The sequence below is a fragment of the Ustilaginoidea virens genome, chromosome 2 (assembly GCF_000687475.1).
Source record: "Ustilaginoidea virens chromosome 2, complete sequence".
NCBI lineage: Eukaryota > Fungi > Ascomycota > Sordariomycetes > Hypocreales > Clavicipitaceae > Ustilaginoidea > Ustilaginoidea virens.
The window spans coordinates 58,190-78,324 of record NC_057317.1 but is presented as its reverse complement, the minus strand read 5'-3'; the positions used below and the strand labels follow the sequence as shown (position 1 = coordinate 78,324).

The window sequence follows — 20,135 nt, the reverse complement described above, 5'->3', positions numbered from 1 at the left end:
AGGGAACAAGGCACGGAGTTGTTTCATGGGGCTTTGCATGGAAAAGACAGCCCGGTTGCATTGGCTTGGCTTAGATCTGGCGAAACCAGCCTGTCAAGTCTTTTTCTCTTCCATATACCCGCCCGTCTCGTGATGGCTGTATTATGTCAATCTGCCTACAGGAATCCTGCGCCAAGAGGCCTTCACTTTCCCACTTGACTGCCCAGAGGTGCCAAGGACGGCTGGATTCTTAAAGACAGCCGCACGCAAGCAATCATCCTTGAGCTGCGGCAGACGCAAATCTTGAATTACACAGTGGATACTGCCAACTCGCCGCTCGCCGTGAGTCTTTGTCAGCTCGATCGAGTTGATTCATACCAGGTAGCGATGAGACCTTGGTTGGCAAGGTGGCGCGTCAGGCCAGGGTGACTTGCTGCTGGTGATTTCATCCGAGTCTTTGCGCAAAGTCCGTCATATGACTTCTGCCTCGTAGGGTCGTAGTAAGACGCAGTCACGCGGTAGCTCTCCTCGGCGTTGTGGCGGATGACAAAGGGCAGCAGGACTGGTCGGACGGTGTTGTCGAATGACCCCCCGTGATTCGGGCACGCGGCCGTGGTGCGGCTTCTGCCCGAGCCTTGCAATCTGAGGCTCCAGGCTCCTCAAACTTGATGCCTCGACCGATAGATGGAGAGATGACGGGCACAGAGGTAGGGAGTTGACCTGTCCTGGCTTCCGAGGGGCTACTGTCGAGGTTGGGCACTGTTTCGTGTGAGCGCCCATCATAGTTTGACGTGTATCCCTGATGCTGATTTACTGCATCGCCAGAGATGCTCAAGGGGAAAGCCTTGAGGCAACTGACATGGCCTTGCCTAGTATGAATCAGGGAGTTGCGGACCGGACAACGTCCTGACTGCAACGACTGCAACGGTCAAGGCAGTGGAGCTGCACCGTCGTTCATCTGCAGGCTGGGAGGCTTGTACCGCTAACGCCAACCCTGAGTTTTCAAATGCCAGCAATATCCGCCGCAGCATATGCATCGGCAAAGAAGTCGGTGTGATGATGGACCCTGAATAAAAATTGAAGAAACCAGGATTGTTGTGCCGACTTGCCCTCGACCAAAAGAGCACTAGCGTCAGGGGCAATGAAACCCTTCTCCGAAAGCGGGGGTTGGCATTGGCTGCTGCTTCATCTCCCCCCCCCTCTCGAGAATCGCGGCCCCCAAGTCTACCCCTGACGTTGGGCTGGCTTCATCCACGCACGCACGACTGGCACCTTGTTTGACGGCAGCAAGGGCACAGGCAAGGAAAATAGAGGAGGCCAAGTTTGGGAGGCACGCCCAAACCCGGTTGCCGCCATGGCGATCGTCGGTGGGATTTCCCTGCACTTGCATCGTGTGATGCCAGTCTGCTGCGACACCAAACTGACGCCGAGTGCTCCCGTACCACTCACCATGTACTCGCAGGTTGGCCACCGCATGCCGGCTGGCAAATCCCAGTGACCATGATGGAATGGCCGCACAGACACTCTGAGCTGTTGCTCGCCCTGCCCATCTCATCATGAGCGAGCACGCTGCTCCACTTTCATCTCTCGCCTTTCTTGCGCGCTGCCGTTCGACAGCCTCTCTGTTCGCTTCTCTTGCTGCAGCACAAACGCCGGTCAGCGACAGGATAGCTGCTTTTTGTGCCTTTGCATCTTGGGCAACATTTGGTCGGCGACGCCCGTACGAATCCAACTGCCCGCCCACTCGTTCGTATGGCCAGGATTGGCCTCTCCTTTGGTCGTCAAGACTACCGAGAGCATTCGAAGCATCTCTGCTACAGCAGAAGCTCTTCAGCCTTTTATTTCCCCCCTTCTCTTGCCTCCTCCCACTGTTCGCGCTGTTAATTTCCGTTTCGCCACTGGACAAACGATATCGTGGCAAATTTCACGACAGTAAACATGCTGTGCGCGCTTCTTCTCGCCGCCACGGCCTTGCTAGGCCTCGCCTCCGCCCAAGTCCTTACCAGCTGCAACCCCATGGAGCGCGACTGTCCGGCAGACCCAGCATTCGGCACCGACCATCTCTTCTTCTTCAACTCCACCCCTGACAACGCCTTGTGGGAAACTACGGCTGGAATCGTGACGTACGACGCCCAGTCGGGCGCTGCCTTCACCATCAACAAGCAGGGCGACTCGCCCACCCTCCGCACCAAGTTCTACTTTTTCTTTGGCCGGACCGAAATATGGCTCAAGGTTGCGCCTGGCCAGGGCATTGTTAGCTCCATGATGTGGCTCAGCGACGACCTCGACGAGGTGGACTGGGAGTTTCTAGGCTCCAACAAGACTTTTGCGACTACAAACTACTTTGGCAAGGGCCTCCAGGACTACAAGAACGGCGGCTCGCACCCCATGACTGGCATGCAGGACGATTTCCACAACTACACGACCGTCTGGACCAAGGACTCGATCGGGTGGTACATTGACGGCGCCCAGGTACGTGTTCTGCAGGCCAAGGATGCCAACAACACCCAAAACTATCCGCAGACCCCGATGCGCATGAGCGTTGGCATCTGGGCTGGCGGCGACCCCTCGTTGCCTGAAGGCACCCGCAAGTGGGCTGGCGGCGATACCGACTACGCCAAGGGCCCTTACACCATGCATCTGAAGAGCGCCCAGGTCACCGACTTTAGCAGTGGCCAGGAGTATACCTACGGCGACCGTTCCGGCAGCTGGCAGAGCATCAAGTCCACCCCGGGCAACTCCACGGCGCTCGACGCCTTAAACAAGCAGCCAGAAAAATCCCTCGGCGACAAGTGGAACGACCTACCCTCCAGGTCCAAGGCTGCCGTTTACGGCGGTGCTGGCGCCGTGGGCGCCCTGGCCTTTGGCGCGCTCCTGTGGTTCTACATCCGCCAGCGCCGTATAGGAGCCGCCGAGGCCAGGGCGGCTGCCGAGCGCGAGGAAAAGGAGAGGCGCGAGAACGAGCTGCTGAACAAGAACGGCATCGACCCGGACGGCTTCGCCGAATACGGGCACGAGTACGACGCCCGCAAGCTTCGCGCCCAAGGCCTCAGCGACGGCAACTCGTACCACGTCCCGGAGTCTAACCCGTCTGACCCCTTCAGCGGACCCTTTGACGAGAGCTCGCGGCTTGGGAGCAGTGCCAGCAACGTGAGTGGAATGGTGGGGGCCGCCGCCCTGCGAAGCCAGCCCGGTCGAACCGCCAGCCCTGCCCCCTCGCAACACCACCACGGCTTCGATTTCGGCGTTCCTCCCAGCCCCGGGCACCCGCCTCGGCGCTCTCAGCCGACCATGTTGCGCTCTCAAAGCCCGACGATTTCGCCCCCCGGATCCCCGAACCAGTACCAGATGCACCAGCTGCGCAGCGGCTCGGCGCCAAACGCCTACTCACGGGTGGCGTCTCCCGGCCTGGGGCCGCAAAGTCCGACGAACAACGGCCCACAAAGAAACTTTACCGACAGCCAACAACGGGGAGGCTACGGATACAACGGGACGGCACCCCCGCGGAGAAACTAGCGTGAGCGTGGATAATCTACTGTCGAGTTTTGCGCGTTTTGATAGTTTGCAAATCATAAACCCATTTTGTTGCTTCCCCCCGTCGGCCTTCCTTTCCCATTCCTCGCTCAAAGAGGCGGCGTGACTAGGCGCTAGGTGGTGCGGTGCTTCCGTGTTCGGAATATGACGCCATGTTTTGATACGTTTTATATAGTGATGCAAACCTGTACTCGGATGGCATTCTACCTGTCTGCTTTGAGTTGGAGTGAGGACCGGATGGCAACGCGTCCGAGGACGAAGCGACAAGCCTTGTCGGAATGGCTGCCGCATCATGCCACAACCCGTGTTGGCGCCGAATCTCCAACATGATTATGATTCCTTGCGGCTTTGTATACCGCTTAGGCGTGACGGGAGAAGGTCAGTTCTTGTCAGAGTGAAGCCGCTGGTGCCGAGGCAAGCAGCCCTTCTCCATTGACGACACATTGAACAGGCAGCCGGCGGTGTCAGCCCCGCAATGGGCTCGTCCATCTCTACCACGCGCTTTTCCGCAGCGCTTTTCACGTCCTCAAACCAGCGCCAGCGCCGCTTGAGCAGCCCATTGCCTCTACTTCCCCTCCAATCCAGGGGCCCGGCTAAACGAAGCGTCCAGGTGTCGTCACAGGGGCAAGACCTACTCGAGTCGAGTCGGCACAGACCAGCATGGCCCGTGAACGCAATACTAAAAGCAATCAATGCCGGCCGACAAAGAAATGGGACTGTGGACAAAACGTGGGGTAATAAAAAAAAACGGTGCATCTCTCGCCACCATGCTGCTGCTGCGGCTGCTGCAGATGCCGTGGAGGGAGCTGGACTGCAGATGGGGAGCGGCGACGTGGCCGAGCGGCAGGGATGTGTGACGGCGGCGTGGCGAGCCTGCAAGAGAAAGTTTTGGATCGAACAGCTATACAAGATACATATGCACATGCCATCAGAGCCGGGCCCAGGCTGATCGAGGCTCGCCCACCGAGGCCACCCAAGGTACATAGTCAAGGAGGAGGGGGGAAGCGGCAGGATGGTGCCTTGGACCGAGGATGTAGCTCTTCCATGTTGTGGACATGGCCACTTGCAAAGTCTATTCCGTCTAGAGCTCGTGCTCGCGGCAACAGCTCGAGTCGTACTGGCAGGGCTAGAATCAGATGAGGCTGTTGGATCCGAAGCCAGTGGGACTGGCATGTCTGGAATTAGATAGGAGTGGAAATTCTGGACCTGATATTCCTGACCAGATTTTCAGAATGAATGACCATAGATGTAGAATGACAACAGGCAGTGCAAGTCTGGCAGCCAGACAATGTCTGGAATCAGCTTAGACAATCGAATTCAGAGCCAGTCGACCGACTACATGCTGGAGAACCCAACATCGTCGACTACACTCTGCACAGCGTCGACACAGCATCGACTCCCGCCCATCCGCCAGCTGAGCTGACGGGCGCCAGACGCACCCAAACCCCTGCGTCGCTTCTTTCCAATTCGCATATGCTCAATTCTATATGATGGTCATGCTGTACATTATAAAACCTCCTGCACCCGTCGAGTCTGATGAATGATAGAGCCCCCAAAGCAGCAGAAATATACTGTCCACCTCGCCGTACAGTAACGTGTCCGAATATACAACATCATCCCAGATGGCCCATGCATAGTGGCAAGATATGTCAAAATTAGCGAATAAGGAGACAAGAAAAAGGAGTAAAGGCCTCCAAGCAAAAAGAGGTCGCAAAAAAAAAAAAAACAATGCAACATGGCTGCGTGGGCCAAATTAAACGCCATTAAAATCTTCTCCCACTCGTGCGAAGAGAGGAGGGAAAAAAAGAAAATTCATCATTGCCACATGTCTCGCCGCAGAGCCAGGTGGACAGTCACCCGTCGGTTGGGCTTCTCGACACACCGTCTGCGACCACCCAGGCTGAGCAGGGTCTTGCATACGCCCAACGCCTGCGTCGATTACGTTGTCTGGAAATCAATGGCCAGCTGAGGAACCGCAAACGTGACGTTTACATCCGAGCTGTATGCTTCTTGGCCAAAGGCGACATATCCAAGGTAATCCGTCTTTTGAGGGTATTTTGTGTCGTTGAGTGCAAAGATTTCTTCCAACAGATCCGTTACTTTGCCTGCGAACTTGTTGGCTGGTGTCTCCGTCACCCAGGACAAGACCGTCTGGTTCGTCAACTGGTTTTGGCCGGCATAGAGGTTGCTGTTTCCCAACGGTTAGGTCCGGGCCCCATGTTTCCCAATTCTGTCCGGCGAGAGACAACTCACAAAGAGACACCTGAAACCATCTTTGTCGTCACTATTCCACCGTTGCCACCTTGCACCTTGCCAATTGGCCAGGTTGAATCCCCAAAACGAGCAAACCACACCATCACTTCGTAATTAGCCTTTGCACTTTCGCTAGACTTGTCCTTGTCCTTGTCCATGAACATGTCGATGGCCACGTTGGCGTTGATCCGGCTCTGGGCGACCTCGGCGTCGGTAATTTCTGTTTGGGAATCGTTCTTCAACGTTACATGCCATTCAACTTCGACCCGAAGTGCATTGATGGTGCCGAGTTTTGCTGGCAGCTTTTTGCTGTCAACCTTGGCATTGGGGTAAGCGTGCACGTTGTTTGTTCCCGACATGACCGGATATTTCCATGTGACATTAAACACTGGTGCAGAAAAGGCCGTCTCGTAGGTTCGGTTTGCATTATAGTCCACCTGGCATTCATTAATGTCAGTGCCAAACCCCAGACGTCCATGCTGGTCAAGGGAGGGGCATTTTCCAATGAATAGTTTGTCACGAGACATATGACCTACCAGCATGCAAATGTTACCCTGTTCACCCTCTTTCCAGCCCCAAGGATTTGGGTTCACTAGAAGACAGCAAACGGTTAGCAATACAAACTTGCGGTGGCAGCAGGCCGCATGGTCACTCCAGGTTCCGCAAGCTTCTCGTCCACGTGACCATGGCCAATTCGCGATTCAGAGAGTTGGACTCGAAGGACAGCAGCACTCACGAATAAAATTCTGGTTCTTGGACACTGGGTCAAAACCGACGGACTCATCGCAGAATATCCGAACGCCATCTTTGCCCTTTGGTATGATAATACCGGGTAGACCAAAACCGTCATCACCGCCAGAGAATGGAGGCGGTTGACCGTTGGCTTGACGCCATGCCTGCAGACCAAGCAAGATCCCGAGGGTAGTGCCAATGGGCAGGGCCAGGAAGACGGCGCTTACTAGCCACCTAAACATGGCTTCCGGTGTAGAATATGTTGCGCGGAAAAATAAATCGATAGCAAAAAAAGACAATAGAAAGGATGAATGCGAGTTCGGGGCGCCAAATTAACGAGGGAAACAAAGAGAGAGCAAGGGGGCGCGAGAGGACAGCGGCGAGCAAGGAGTATCGCGAAAGACGGGCAAACGACGGATCGAAAGGGAATTAACTACTCGTCGCTGCGGTTCGAAATTAGGCGGACAAAACGAGCGGCGCACGCTGAGATATCGAAGTCATGGAACGCGAAGAGGAGAAGAAGAAAAAAACCACAAAAGACAATGACGCACGGGAGACGCAGCGGATTCAACCACTTCGGTCAAGTAGGAACGAGGGGAAAAGTGATGCTCTGGGAATACGATCAGAGAGGGTTTGGCACTTGCAATGGCTGAGTGGTGCCGCCGCGTGCTGCTTGTTGCTTTGCTTGGTGCTGCTTGGTCTGCTTGGTGCCAGTTTGTATTGACTTGGTCCGTACATCCGTTGTTGGGGGCGGGCAGGTAGGCTTGGCCCGCAGGTCAATAGAGTCTGGAGAGCAGCAAGTCAGTGGCTCTGCCGGATGGCAACTGGCGGCGAGGTCAGCTGCGTGGCTATGGCGTCTGCGGTTTGCCCGCCTGGACGCAAACTTGTACCGGTACAGGCCGGCCAAGGGGCGGCTCCAGCCTGCGCCAGCGGACGACCACCCTGTAGGGTGGAAAAAGGGGGGGGGAGGGTGGTGAGGGGGGGAAGGGGTCTGGTAGCAGGGGCCAGACCACGTCATGGAAGTATACGAACAGCCGCCGCCTGGAGAGGAAAAGGATTTTGCTAGGGGTCAATTTTCGTATTGATCTGTGTGGTTAGATGCAACGGGTAGCCTGCATTGCCCTTGTCTCGATGGCTTTTGCTCCGGCTCCGTTCCCAAGTATTGTGCGCAATCTACGGAGTACACCCCCCTCCCACGCCTCGCCTCATGATGCAGTTTTTTCATGTTGCTGGACACACGTCTGCACGCGCGTCTGTACATTTTAGGCTGTATTCAGGTTTGCAATTATGGCAATTATAGGACCCAGCACGATCAGGTGTACGGTGATGCCTTGGCAAGAGCTTCGTTTGGCGTTTCCGATGCCGTGATTTATCATTGATACGTATGGGTAGGATACTAGGTCGGCTCGTCTGGTTGGGGCCAAGGGAGCTGGGAGAATGAAGTCTCCGGGCCCGTCAACTGGTGCATCCGACGCTCAAAAGATTGACGGTTAAGCGGGGAGGTGGCGAGACCCGACCGAGCATGGGCGCGTGCTCTAGCCATCATCACATGTATTAAGAGTGAAGTGCCAGAGACGTAGCTACTACATAGCGCAAGACCATGAGACGCTGAAACTTGAAAGATGATAGATGGCATTCCCGACAGCACAAGGTCAGGTTCTGCGGAATTGCATTGCCCATGAACATCGACGGAGGCTGTAGCAACTAAGGTTTGGAGTCGCGAATGATGAAAAAAGGGGGCAAAGGCAAGAGACAATGCAATGGGTAAAACGAAGGAAAAAGAAAAACAAACCTGCACTGCTGATCCATCCCAATGCGTAATGAGCCGCCGTTCCCGAGGGGGGACTTACTACTACGGCCTGGAGGACCCCAAATGTGCCAATGAGAGAAGACTTGCGTGTCTGCTCCTGAGCCAAAAGTGGGCCATTGAAAGCGCGTGATTGGATGAGATGACGAAAGGGGAGGGCCACAGAGGGGCAAGATCGACTCGAACGAATTAGCTGCTGCCAATGCTGAGCGGTAGCGCAAGGGGGCTTGGACCACCACGCGCCCAAAGAAGGAAGCGAGACGGATAGAAAAGAAGTCGATAGGGTTCCGTTATGAGTCCAACAACGATTTGCATGACCAAGTTCGCAATCCATCAAGCCTGAGCGTTTCGTTTTGTTTCGTTTCGTTTTGTTCTTGTCAGATGGGATGGGGTCCCCCATGCGAATTCTTTTTTGTTTCCGTGCTATGTTTTTGACGTGAGGGATCTGTCCGGCAACTGTGCAGCTTCCGCACAACTACAAGGGACTACAAGGGGCTACAAGGGACTACAAGGGGCTACAAGGGACTACAAGGGGCTACAAGGGGCTGCAAGGGGCTGTGTGGACTTCCGTTTTCGGCGACGTGAAACCAATTGCTGGAATGCCGTGCTGGATCATCTGGGTTGATTTCGGAAACCTTGACCTACCTATCGCTACCCTGGGCGGGTGAATGCCCCCCTTTCAATGCTTGCAGACCAAAACTCATAAGTTTGAGTTGGGCTGGGGATCAGACCCTTGAGAGCACGAATTGGCAATGCGAAGAGGGGAACGGTAACCCAAGTCAGACTAATAAAATGCATGTTCCACATGGGAAGAAAGAGCAACGATGTTGGACTCGGGAGGGACTGATTAGGGTTGCTCGGTTAATGGTCTTTCCGAGAGGGATACCGCACGGCGCAGGGCTTTCGCTGCCAGGAAAAGTGGATGCCGGCACCCTGTTTTCAGCCCACTTAGTCAGCGACAATTTGATGCTATTGACCTATCTCTTATCCGTAGATAGTTAAGGACAGGCACTGGACATGATTCTAGGTCCTCATCGTGCTTCGTCCCGCAAGTTGACATGGCTCTGCTGAGTACTCCGTACGGACATGGAACAGTCCCCAACTATGGTCATCGACCGTCACTGTCGCAGTACTGACGTACATTTCTCTTTTGCGCTGCCTGCACCATGCCTGCAAACCCTCGGGTGATGGCGGAAATGCGCAATGATGGCAGGGAGCTGGTCGCAGGCAGCCACCGGTGTGTGGTGCATCCCACTGCTCATGCAGCATGGGCAATAAGAGAAAATTTGTGCGCGGGGAGTGGAGCCGGCCGCGCTTTTCTCGCGGGACTTTGTGGAGAATTCCACCCAGGACAAACAAGACCTTCGTCAAGCAGCGATGGATGCACGCTCAGGCAGACGAATGACTGGAGTCCGGTGGAAACATGGCCCCATCACACGTCACTGCGGGTCTGCGTCTTTCTCAACTGGGAGCCGGCACTCGGGGACAACGTGTTTTTTCTCCCTCTTTCCAACCGGGCCTGTTTGTGGCGGCGATGCTCGATAGCTTTGCCCGGTTTATTTTGGGGTTATTTGGGGGGAGGGTTTGTGGTTACGGGCTTCCGTGCGGCAAGGCAAGAGACTAGCGCTCAATGTGCACTTCGCGGCATCGCCAAGCTCACGATTCCAGAACGTCCTTCCATACGCAAATCTCCCTCTCTGCCGTGTATGACAAAATCCACGCCGGCGCCTGAAAGGGATAAATCCCAACGTCACCACTAGCTAATAGCCGGGCACTCGCTGGCTCGACCCAAGCTCTGACGCACGCCGACACGAGTAAAGCGGCAAACAAACAAACATCAAGTCCCATTTGCAGATGTCGTCACTGACATTGCGGCCGCTCCCTTGAGTGCTTATCAGCAGCAAAGGCACGCGCATCTCGGCAAGATTACAGCCAGGCTCAGCTTAGGCGAATACGACCGATTCCAACAATAGGGCTAAATGCAAACGACTTGGGGAACAAATGGGCGCTGACCACTGAAATCAACAACAGCTGGAGGCCGCGTCTACCGCGACGTGACTGACTCGCCCATGCTAATGATGCAACAGCGCTTGACAGGCCTGGAGACAGGGAGCAAAGACCAGACCTGTTATTCCTGCAGCCACCAGACACGAGACGGGTTTGAAATCTCCACGCTAGCCCTACTACCTGTGCTGCTGCTGTACTAGACTGGAGGTATGTAGCTACTCCCCTCCCATAGGTGCCGCTTGATCAACCGATCGCGCAAAACCCAGCCGTCTCTGTCTTCTGTTGCCAAAGTAAGGAAACTAAGCGGTCGCAACCTGTGAGCCGCATGACCTCTGTAACAATCTGCACAAAGTACTCCAAGTACGGAGTGCCGACCTTGAAAATGGCGCGTCACCTGCAGTTACCATCCGAGGTGTCAGCGTTGCGTCCCCTAGGGGGGAAGACTTAGCATCCTGCCACGATCGTACCGACTCTACCGAGTGTTCTGCTCTATCCTAAACCGGAGCGAGTACATGGTGGATGGGCGACCGTCACCGAGTGTGCTAATCAGGGGTTCCTTGCTGTCTCACCATCCATCCCATGTCATCCCAGAACTCAAATGGCTAGGCCTTGCCTTGGCGCCCATCCCGGCTGTACGCTCCCACTGTCCGAGCCAGTAAACCGACCCGCTCGATGAGACCTGGCTGTGCAGGACTCAGTTGTAGGATCGCGCTAGCCGTTGGTATCCCTGAATTGACAGTCCGCGCTGGGCTGGTGGAACCAGTTCGTTCCCTGCCGTGCGTTGTGCTTGGTTGCCTTGCAGGGGACAAATTTTTTTTTTTTTCGTTTTACATAGTAAATGGGGCTCGCCTGCATCCATATCAAAAACCTCAAACTATTCTGGTAGTGTGAACCATAATAGATGCTTATAGCTGGTGTAATTTCCTACCCATGATGAAGTCGCTTTGCAGGAAAGCGGGCCAATCAAGATTGGTCCAAGGGATGTACCTCAGATTCTTTGCTGTTATTTGATCTGTCCTGTTAGCCCGCTGAAACCCGCTGTTGATTCTGGATTAGCGTCCTTGAGAATTCCTCCGTTCAAATGTGCCCTGGGGCTTTGCAAACTTGCACATTCGGCAGACATGCGGGACATTTGATCCTATCGCTTGAACCAGGCCCAGGATCTGGTCCGAGGTCTTGTGAAATCCATCCTCGTGCACCTCAACCCAAATAAACGCTTGGGGAAAGAAAGGGGGGGGGCGGGGGGTCGGGTGTGGTCAGGCACAGGCGCCGTGCGCTTACCAAACCAGCTCCAATCCAAGTGGCTCTAGCGATATTCCCCGCCGTTCTGGGACCCTTCCGGCAAGTAAAGAGGCTGGTACCACCAGCCAAGCTGTCAGCTGCTCACGGAATCGAATCATGTAGAGCACTGCCACTGTTGACGGACATAACGCATTCTTTCGTACGGCCCATCGGAAAGATGAATTTTTCCGGCACCCAACTTTGGCGCTTGGATCAATACGATGGAATTTGGCTTCAATGTCCTTGTCAACGGCTTATCCGTCTCCCAACGGCGGAAATGCCCTCCGTACCGGTAGCAGGATGACGGCAACCCATGTTACAACACCACGGCTCCCAGCCCGCCTGGGTACGCAGTACCTGTCTGGTCCTGGACGACTCGCCGCCTCGACCCCAGAGCAAGACGTACCAGACACTGTGCTCTCGGCTCCATAGAGCACAGCCTGCTTCCGCGGGGGTGAGCGAGCCTTGGAAGGATTCCAAGAGGCGTGGCGTTCGCACTAGGCACCGTGGACCTATCAGTCCCTCGCCAGAGTCACTCCTTCCTTGTTCCGCTCACTCGTATTCACGTTTCCCTCCCACACCCCCCTTCCACTTGGTGCGGAACACGGCAGTACGAGTACCTGCATGCACCATGCTGGGCGTCTTGATGGACTTTAACCCAGGGCCGGCCTGCCGACTCCAGGTACCTTGGTACCTAGGCTGGGGGGCTTTCCTTTTCTCATCCGTTCCGTTCCCCAAGCGGCATCCTCAAGTTTCTCGTCATCTTCTTATCCGTATCCCGTATCCCCTCTTCCAAAACCTCCTAAGCGTCTGTCTTCATTGTGACATTCGTTTCTTGTGCAACCCTCCTTCACTCAACCCACACTCGTTTGTCGTTTGTTTGGAATGCTTGTATATTGATCGCAAGTTTGCTTAATTCACCGTTTTGGTCGCTTTGCGGCACTGAAGTTGTCCCCATCCGCACACCGCCCCGAATCAGAACAGCCAGAGAAGTCGACATTCCAGCACAACGGCAACGGTCCAAAAACGGCACGCCACCGCCCTTCCGTCATCTCATCGTATCCCTCTCACAACACATTACAGCCGGCTCGAAACGATCGGAAAGCAAGGCGCAACGGAAACATCTGCGAAGCGTGACGAAAGAAATAGAGCCTCACCTGCATGCTATTTTGGACTAGGCTTGGATTTGCTGATCAGCTGATTTACGCGGCGTCGTTGGCTGGTTCATTTTCTGGAGTCGTCGCTGCCACTCTTTGTCCGGATCCAGAACTTGAAATAGCTGGGAATCCTTAGCCCCCTTTTCCAAAAGGTTGCTTGCATTTTCCGACTCTGGAGTGGCTTGATCGTTTTCGTCTGCAAAGCAATGTCGAACATGAGAGGTTACTCGGAGGAGGAGGAGATGCTGGACATTGGCACGTTTCAGCGAAGAGAGCAGCATCATCCCTACCAACAGCAGCAAGCCTACATTGAAGAGCTTTACACAACGCCAGGACGAGGAACTCCGACACCAACTCCTGGGGCCGCGAGACCAAACTCTTATTCGCGGCCCAACTCGTCGCTCTATGCCGAAGAATATGTTTCTCCAGGCTGGCCGCCTTCAATCGTTGGACGTTCAGAATCTCAAACGCTGGTGGACAGCACGGCCGGATCCCGTGCCAGCGTACGCTCATGGAAAACTGGGCAACAAACCCCAGTAGATTCGCTAGCCTCGACTCGTTATGGTATTCCATTCCACTCAGACTCTGGCCCATCGACTCCCATGGTAAGAAGCTCGTCCTCTCCCTACCCTATCTGTGTTGCGCTTGTGGTGCATGTTGAATGTAATGTTCCCCGAATCCGCCAAACACGATGCTCATGAGTTGGAACAGAATCAAAGTCACATTAGCCTGACCGGCTTGCTAAAGACAGCTCAACCACCGGCCGGCGCTAAAGACTGGGTTGACCGCGAGACCATCGACGTCGTACACAAGCGAGACGATAGCGACATCTGGAAAGGTTGGAGACGCCATCTGTACAAATTGGTTCCCTTCTTGACTCTTGCCAACACCGGCTTGTACCTGACCTACTTGGCCTTGCGTATTGCCTGTGTTATTTGGGCTCAACAATCGCTGAACACGGTGTATTACGCGGCCTGGGTTTTCACTGCCGTCGAGATTTCAGTGGCTATTCCTCCCTTGATGCACAATAGCTGGACAATGATGTCCATGAAGAAGCGATATAGACCTAAGCTCCGGTTGAGGGGCTACGACGTTCCCACTGTTGATGTCTTTGTCACTTGCTGCGGCGAAGATGATGACCTGGTCATGGACACGGTTCGAGGCGCCTGCGATGTTGATTATCCATCCGACAGGTTCCGCGTCATCGTTCTGGATGACGCCAAGTCCGAGACTCTCGAAGCTGCCATTTGCCGCCTGGCCGTGACCTACCCAAATGTCATCTATATGTCGCGTGAGAAGATTCCGGGAAAGCCACATCACTTCAAGGCCGGCAATCTCAACTACGGTCTTGATCAAACTCATCTGCTCCCCGGCGGCGCCGGCCAATTCATGGCTGCATTGGATGCTGATATGGTATGTATCGCCCCCGAACCCCATACCATGCCGTTCACGAAACGGATAACGCAGGGCGTCCCTCCCGGGTTCCGGGCAGTATTCAGCTAACCGTGGACAGATCCCCGAGCGCGACTGGCTTCGAGCCGTGCTGCCTCACCTCCTCGTCGACCCCAAAATGGCCCTGGCTTGCCCTCCTCAGTTGTTCTACAACACTCCACCCTCGGATCCTCTCTCTCAGAGTCTCGACATATTCGTGCACGTGATTGAGCCTATTAAGGATGCCATGGGCGTGGCCTGGTGCACTGGTTCTGGTTATGTGGTCCGACGTGAGGCTTTGGATGAGATTGGCAACTTTCCTCTCGGATCGCTGGCTGAAGACGTCGCCACTTCGACCCTCATGCTTGGAAGGGGATGGAAGACGGCCTACGTTCATGAACCCTTGCAGTTTGGCACGGTTCCCGAAGATTTCGGAAGTCACTTGAAGCAGCGTACCCGATGGGCCATTGGCACTGTTGACACGTCGTTCAAGCTCAAGTTTTGCCTGTGGGGTGAAAAGGTTCGTCAGATGACTTGGGTTCAGCGCTTCTCCGGCTTCCTGTACGCCACCCTCAACCTGCACACAATTATCCTCTCGATTTCGATGTTTGCTGTTCCCGTCATCTTGGTCCTCGGCAAACCGCTCGTTGCGTACGCGACCGAGGAACAGCTTCGGTGGCTGATACGTGCCTGCTTCGCCGCGACAATCAGCAATCGTTTGTGCGAGTTTGTCCTCTTCGCGCCCGCAGGTTACCACACTGGGCAACGTGGATCCCGGGCCCAGTTTTGGATGTCGCCGTACATCGCTCTCTGCATCGTTCGTGCGTTCATGCTGCCCAAGTGGCTGGGAGGCAAGGCGCAGGCTTTCAAACCCACCGGTTCCCTTGCCTCTGCATTGAACGAGCGGGACCCAGCTCTGAAGAAAAACATGCTCAAGCGTCTGTGGACCATCCTGATTAGCTACATGGGTCTTTTCCACCTCGGCTTTGTGTACCTGACTCTGGTGGGCGTGGTGCTGTCTTCGTACCGATGCTTCGTCCTTGTCTCGACGTCGGACTTGCGGTCTCTGCTCATCTGCTTGATCACACACGCATTCTGGCCGCCGTTGACGTTTATCTTCATTTGCAACTCTCTGTGGACTCCCATTGCGTACGCAATTGACCCACCTCAGATGCCCGAACGCGAGCAGCTCCTCATCCGCGATCCCAAGACCTTGGTCGCACACCCAACGCCCAAGAGCAAGAAGATTGCCTTTGGTGGGCAGGCTGCCTGGTTCGAGTTTGAACTGACGCTGTCGACCATGTATACATGCTTGTGCTTCGTGGCTTCTTTTATGTTTTGAGCGATCAACTTTTACAAGCATAGGCGGCCATCATTGAGGCATACTTGAAAACGACGAACCAGAGTCGAAAGGATGAATTTGAAATCATGAGCGACATTTACTTGTTGCCTTCCCATTAGGGACGGATTGCGTCGTTTTTTTTTATCTCCGCTATTTTACGCATTTTCATACACGAAAGCATGGTGATGCCGGCGAACCCCCTTGGCCAAACTCTAATAGTGAAGCATCGCTGACTAGGCGGGCTGGGGTTTCCCAGCCAATACCAGCACGAATGGTACGGCAACAGTCGGATGGCAGCTTGGTAATGTGGGGGAGATCTTTTGTAGATGGGCGTAACGGACATATGTTACCATTTTTTTTCTTTTGCAAAGTTTGACAAGACCTCCGGGCTGGATATTTATGTTGGGTTTTGCCGGATGAGAGGAGCATGTGTGTAATGGCTGGGTGGTGTGAGGCAGGGAGAGGGGTGGGTATCATGAGCTCAATGCGCATATGCCGTCAGGCGGTTTGTAGCAACTATTATAGATGGCGCTTTGGCTAGACTTGATGAAGTACATTGTGGAAATGTCTTGATCACGGAGGTCGTGTGAATCTGGTCGTCTAGACGCGCTGGATGCATCTGTCTGTTCGCCTCGTACCGATGAATTGCCACGCTGGACGCTGAATTGATTCCCCGTTAACGCAGTATGGGGCTTCGGGACTCTGCCGCTCCTCATTAGTCGTCTAGAGCAATTCCTGTATACATACATTCACCAACTATCGTGGGTTGCTACGTTTGACCCTGGGATCTGTTTACTATCTAGGTCGCCGGACCTCTGCCGCCCCTCTTGGTCGTCTAGATTGCGATGCCCCTCTTTTGCATCCACCAATTCTGGGTTTATTCACCGACTTATCCGGGCCTTCACAAACAAGGGAGCCGAATCAGCCGAAACATTGCCAAGGAACGTGGCATGGCGAGTCCATCGGTGCCGGCCGACGCGGGACGCCTCGGCACCCTCGGCTTTGTATCACAAAGCTTCACGAGAAGGCGTCGAGCACGGGGGACTGGAGGGCTCGACAACGGGCCTGGAGAGCGCCAAGGCCGTCCGAACAAAGCATTGGCCGGCCCATAGTGGCCGTCAGTTGTGTGCGCCTCTGCCTTCAAATCCAGCATGGTATGTGAAATGACCCCGTCCGCAATGTGGTTTGTCGTTTGCGCATTTCCGCATGGCCATCAAGCCGAGCGGCCTGACGAACCCAGCGCGCTTCGGATGAAGTCTGTACCTGGTGTGCGCGCCAACATGGTTGAAGTCCCAGATTGCTCTGCGGGCTCGAAAGGCCATGAAGAACATGAAGAATCTTGCTAGAGCTTGCTTGTAGCGTCTGCGCTCGTATGGGATTCGAGACCTGTCCTACTGTGTGCGTTGAGGCTACCCCGGGCGGCCACGCTTGGCCGTGAGGATGGGCCGGCTGTGCTTGGCCGTGCGATATGTACCCATGGATCCGGGGGATAACCGATGTTGATGTTGTTGCTATTCTCTGTCTAGCTCGTTCTACTCCGCACTTGCCCCCATTTTATCACGTCATGAGACGTGCGTGATAACAGTCCCTCAGGCGCGTACGGGGCTCATTGGCATTGAAATAGAAACCAGTCTGCTCCAAGACCTCCTGGCATGTCTCTAGATGTCACAAAGGGCTTGAAAAGCACCGTCATTATGTCTCCTAACCAGCGTCTCTATGTTGCATTGTATGCACGCGGTGGCAAGGCGACGATGCCTAGCGGGGAGGATAAGTACAGTAGGCAGCAAATTTCGATCACGCTCCAGTACTGATATCTCTTCCATGCAGATATCACTGGTCTTTTATCCAGGACCCAAAGGTAGAAGATGAGAAGTCGCAAGGGACTCGGTACCACGCCATGGAAAAGATGGGTTTTATCGATGGTCAGGCTCAATCAGTTTGGCAGTTTGACGAGACTGATATTGGTATGGCGCCAACAGCCATGATCCTGGTCCGCGTTTTGATAGGCAAGGTGAAGAAGAAAGACCGCCTCGAGACAGTTATGCGAAATATTCCAATACGGGCTCAAACACCTGGATGGAACTGTGTGTCATGGGTCAAGGAGGCAATCCAGACATTGCAACAGCACCAAGGGTCAGGCCGAGGAATACTGGGGAGCTCGGCCTGTCAGTTGGATTGGGAAACTGTTCGCCAATCTGCGCTCTGGTATGTTGAGCAAAAGAGAGCTGCTCACCGTTTCGACGGACAAGCAGCACCTGGGACATTCGATAAAAAGAAAGTGCCGACCTGGGACCTGCTTAAGAATGCGGAGCGGACCCCTTGACTTGATAAGCAGATCATGGAAACAAAAACTAAAGCTTGTCAGAAAGCGCCAAAATATCTCTTCCTAATAGTCTCCATCTCCAAGTCGTGCGGCCTAGCCTCTAGGAAGTTATCCACCTCTTGCTGCCAGAACCAATTCTGGGGGTTGGCATCCCATGCACAGGTGTATTCCCAGTAAGGAGGGAGCCATCCTGCTGTTTCCCAGTCGATAATCCCGACAACGGTATCTCCGTCCGCAATAATGTTGAGGCTGCTCAGGTCCCCGTGAGTGAACACAGGCTTGTCCCACGGCTGCTCGTGGAATTTTATGAGATTTTCTAACCCTTCCGGGAGGGTGCTGACATCCTTTACGGCGTCTAGTTCAATCCCGTTGCGAAGTTCTCGATGGAAATGGCGAATCGACCGAAAGGGGCCCCAGTGGAGTGATTTTGGAAGCCTCGGATCGAATATCGGCCCGCCGCAAACATTGGAAACACCGCAATCTTGTGGCGGCTGTAGTTTACGTATCTCTTGCACCATTGAGCGAAGCTGATCAAAGATTCTGGCTTTCGACTCGGCCGATCGCTGGGCCCAGCCGTAATCGAGCGACCGGCCGGGCAGTCTCTCCATCACGATGTAGACTCTTTTCTTGTGCTCGAACGCGAGGAAAACTTTGGGTACCGGGACTGTTGTTGCGCTCGAGACGAATTTCATGGCCTCGGCCTCGGCGAGGCTTGTGAATGACGTCGACTTGATGCATATCTTGGATGTCACGTAGACGATGCAGTTCGGCTGAGGGAACCACCGTACAAAAAGCCGAGTTTTCATAATCTTGAAAACCAACAGGACGATTGCCCGAGCGAGTATCCCATTTCTAACTGCTTTGTGAGACATGCCGTCTCGAGAGCTGGGGGAATCTGACGAAGCCAGACGTTGAAAACCCGAATGCGCTGAAAAGGCTGCTTCGACCGTCAACGTAGGGAGCCTGGCTTCGGCATATCCCCATTGGCTCTCTAGTGGATGGTCAGCGAAGACGTCGCAGTCGCTCAGCCGGCGAATAAGTCGTTCGTGATGGAACCAATCCGCCGAGATGGATTCGGCCAGTATATGGTGTGGGCGTGGAAGTTGGCACTGCATCTCCGGTTGCCTTGCAGCCTCAGGCATTCATTACACGCCCATGGTTCTGCCAAGATACTAGTACGGCCCAAAAAAGGGGCTTCGGATTCGGTCTACGTCCTACCGCATGACTCATTTATCCCCGTGGGCTTTTCGACTGCACTGCTTGAAACAACAGGAGCAACAGGTTTGAGGCGGGTAGGGAAGCATATTTTCGCGCATCGTTCAAGTTTTGCCGACGGTGTCGATGAGATGCAGACACGAATGGGTGGGTGGGTCCTGCACGAAAGCCCGTCAACGAGGCGCTAAAGCCCCGCTGGAGCCGGTGGTCCATGTGACTGCGTGGTTGGCCCCCCAACACGGAAGAAGCCACCCAGCTGGCGCTGGTTTCGGCCTTGTTTGGCCTTGTCATCAATGCCATTGTAGTGGGGCGCCGCGCACGTTCACGTCCGTCGGCGCTGCAAACGCCTCGTTCTTCTTGTGCCGCACGCGACGGCCCCCCCAGGTCCAGAATAATGTTCCTTGCACATGGTGATGTGCTACATACCTAGGACGGGCAACGCTATCCGGCAGTCACGAACTATAGCATCACGTCGAGCTCGCGCAAGAGGTATGGCAAGGACGCATCAGCTGCACTCGGTACCAATTGCCATTACTTGCTTGCCAGCTGCAACAGGGCTGGATGCAAACCCCGACCAGACTAAAACAGGAACAAGTGGTCGCGTCAAAGGCAGGGAGTGCCGTTTTGCGCACTTTTCTTTTCTTGGACGAGCATGCTCCTCGTGCAGACGCCGTGGACCAGGAGACGAACTCGCCATGTTGTTCTCTTTCGCCGGAAGCATCGCAAAACGCGGTCGCTTTCGCTGGGATGCCCGCCCGACTCATCGGCCCGCTTCCGGGCAGGAGCCATTGCGCAAGCTACATACCAACCACGAGAACCCTCCGTCTCCTTGCCTAGGAATGCAGTCCGACAGCCTCCACCGCAGCCGTTCCACGTTTCGGGACAAGCGCCGACAACCCGTCCGCCCATGGTAGTCTTTTACGATGGACTTGACTTGCGACTTTGTCACACGGTTCGTGGGCATCATCATCATCAGTATACGCTTCCGGAGAGAAACGACGCGCAACATGAATCGGCTTGAACCTTTGCGTGCAGTTCATCCCCAATGCTTGCCTGCCATGCACTGGCATGCAA

General features: G+C 54.7%; 7 protein-coding genes across 7 annotated transcripts; 5 read left to right on the top strand and 2 right to left on the bottom strand.

The window, feature by feature from the left end:
• Nucleotides 1-1,917: 1,917 nt before the first annotated feature.
• Nucleotides 1,918-3,495, top strand: UV8b_01786 (uncharacterized protein; the record flags this gene model as incomplete). Its single annotated transcript, XM_043139284.1, has 1 exon — nt 1,918-3,495. The coding sequence occupies one exon, from the start codon at nt 1,918-1,920 to the stop codon at nt 3,493-3,495; it is 1,578 nt and encodes a 525-aa protein (XP_042995218.1).
• Nucleotides 3,496-3,791: 296 nt separating this feature from the next.
• UV8b_01785 (uncharacterized protein) lies at nt 3,792-4,110 on the top strand (the record flags this gene model as incomplete). Its single annotated transcript, XM_043139283.1, has 2 exons — nt 3,792-3,891; nt 3,965-4,110. 2 exons carry the CDS (start codon nt 3,792-3,794, stop codon nt 4,108-4,110), a joined length of 246 nt encoding a protein of 81 aa, XP_042995217.1.
• A 1,341-nt stretch (nt 4,111-5,451) lies between these two features.
• UV8b_01784 (uncharacterized protein) lies at nt 5,452-6,740 on the bottom strand (the record flags this gene model as incomplete). The annotated part of the gene is made up of 4 exons (XM_043139282.1): nt 5,452-5,701; nt 5,767-6,203; nt 6,303-6,358; nt 6,503-6,740. 4 exons carry the CDS (start codon nt 6,738-6,740, stop codon nt 5,452-5,454), a joined length of 981 nt encoding a protein of 326 aa, XP_042995216.1.
• A 69-nt stretch (nt 6,741-6,809) lies between these two features.
• Nucleotides 6,810-7,151, top strand: UV8b_01783 (uncharacterized protein; the record flags this gene model as incomplete). The annotated part of the gene is made up of 2 exons (XM_043139281.1): nt 6,810-6,994; nt 7,061-7,151. 2 exons carry the CDS (start codon nt 6,810-6,812, stop codon nt 7,149-7,151), a joined length of 276 nt encoding a protein of 91 aa, XP_042995215.1.
• Nucleotides 7,152-12,956: 5,805 nt separating this feature from the next.
• On the top strand, nt 12,957-15,523 carry UV8b_01782 (uncharacterized protein; the record flags this gene model as incomplete). The annotated part of the gene is made up of 3 exons (XM_043139280.1): nt 12,957-13,355; nt 13,462-14,163; nt 14,264-15,523. The coding sequence occupies 3 exons, from the start codon at nt 12,957-12,959 to the stop codon at nt 15,521-15,523; spliced, it is 2,361 nt and encodes a 786-aa protein (XP_042995214.1).
• Nucleotides 15,524-17,175: 1,652 nt separating this feature from the next.
• UV8b_01781 (uncharacterized protein) lies at nt 17,176-17,846 on the top strand (the record flags this gene model as incomplete). The annotated part of the gene is made up of 2 exons (XM_043139279.1): nt 17,176-17,294; nt 17,351-17,846. The coding sequence occupies 2 exons, from the start codon at nt 17,176-17,178 to the stop codon at nt 17,844-17,846; spliced, it is 615 nt and encodes a 204-aa protein (XP_042995213.1).
• A 38-nt stretch (nt 17,847-17,884) lies between these two features.
• On the bottom strand, nt 17,885-18,961 carry UV8b_01780 (uncharacterized protein; the record flags this gene model as incomplete). The annotated part of the gene is made up of 1 exon (XM_043139278.1): nt 17,885-18,961. The coding sequence occupies one exon, from the start codon at nt 18,959-18,961 to the stop codon at nt 17,885-17,887; it is 1,077 nt and encodes a 358-aa protein (XP_042995212.1).
• Nucleotides 18,962-20,135: the final 1,174 nt, after the last annotated feature.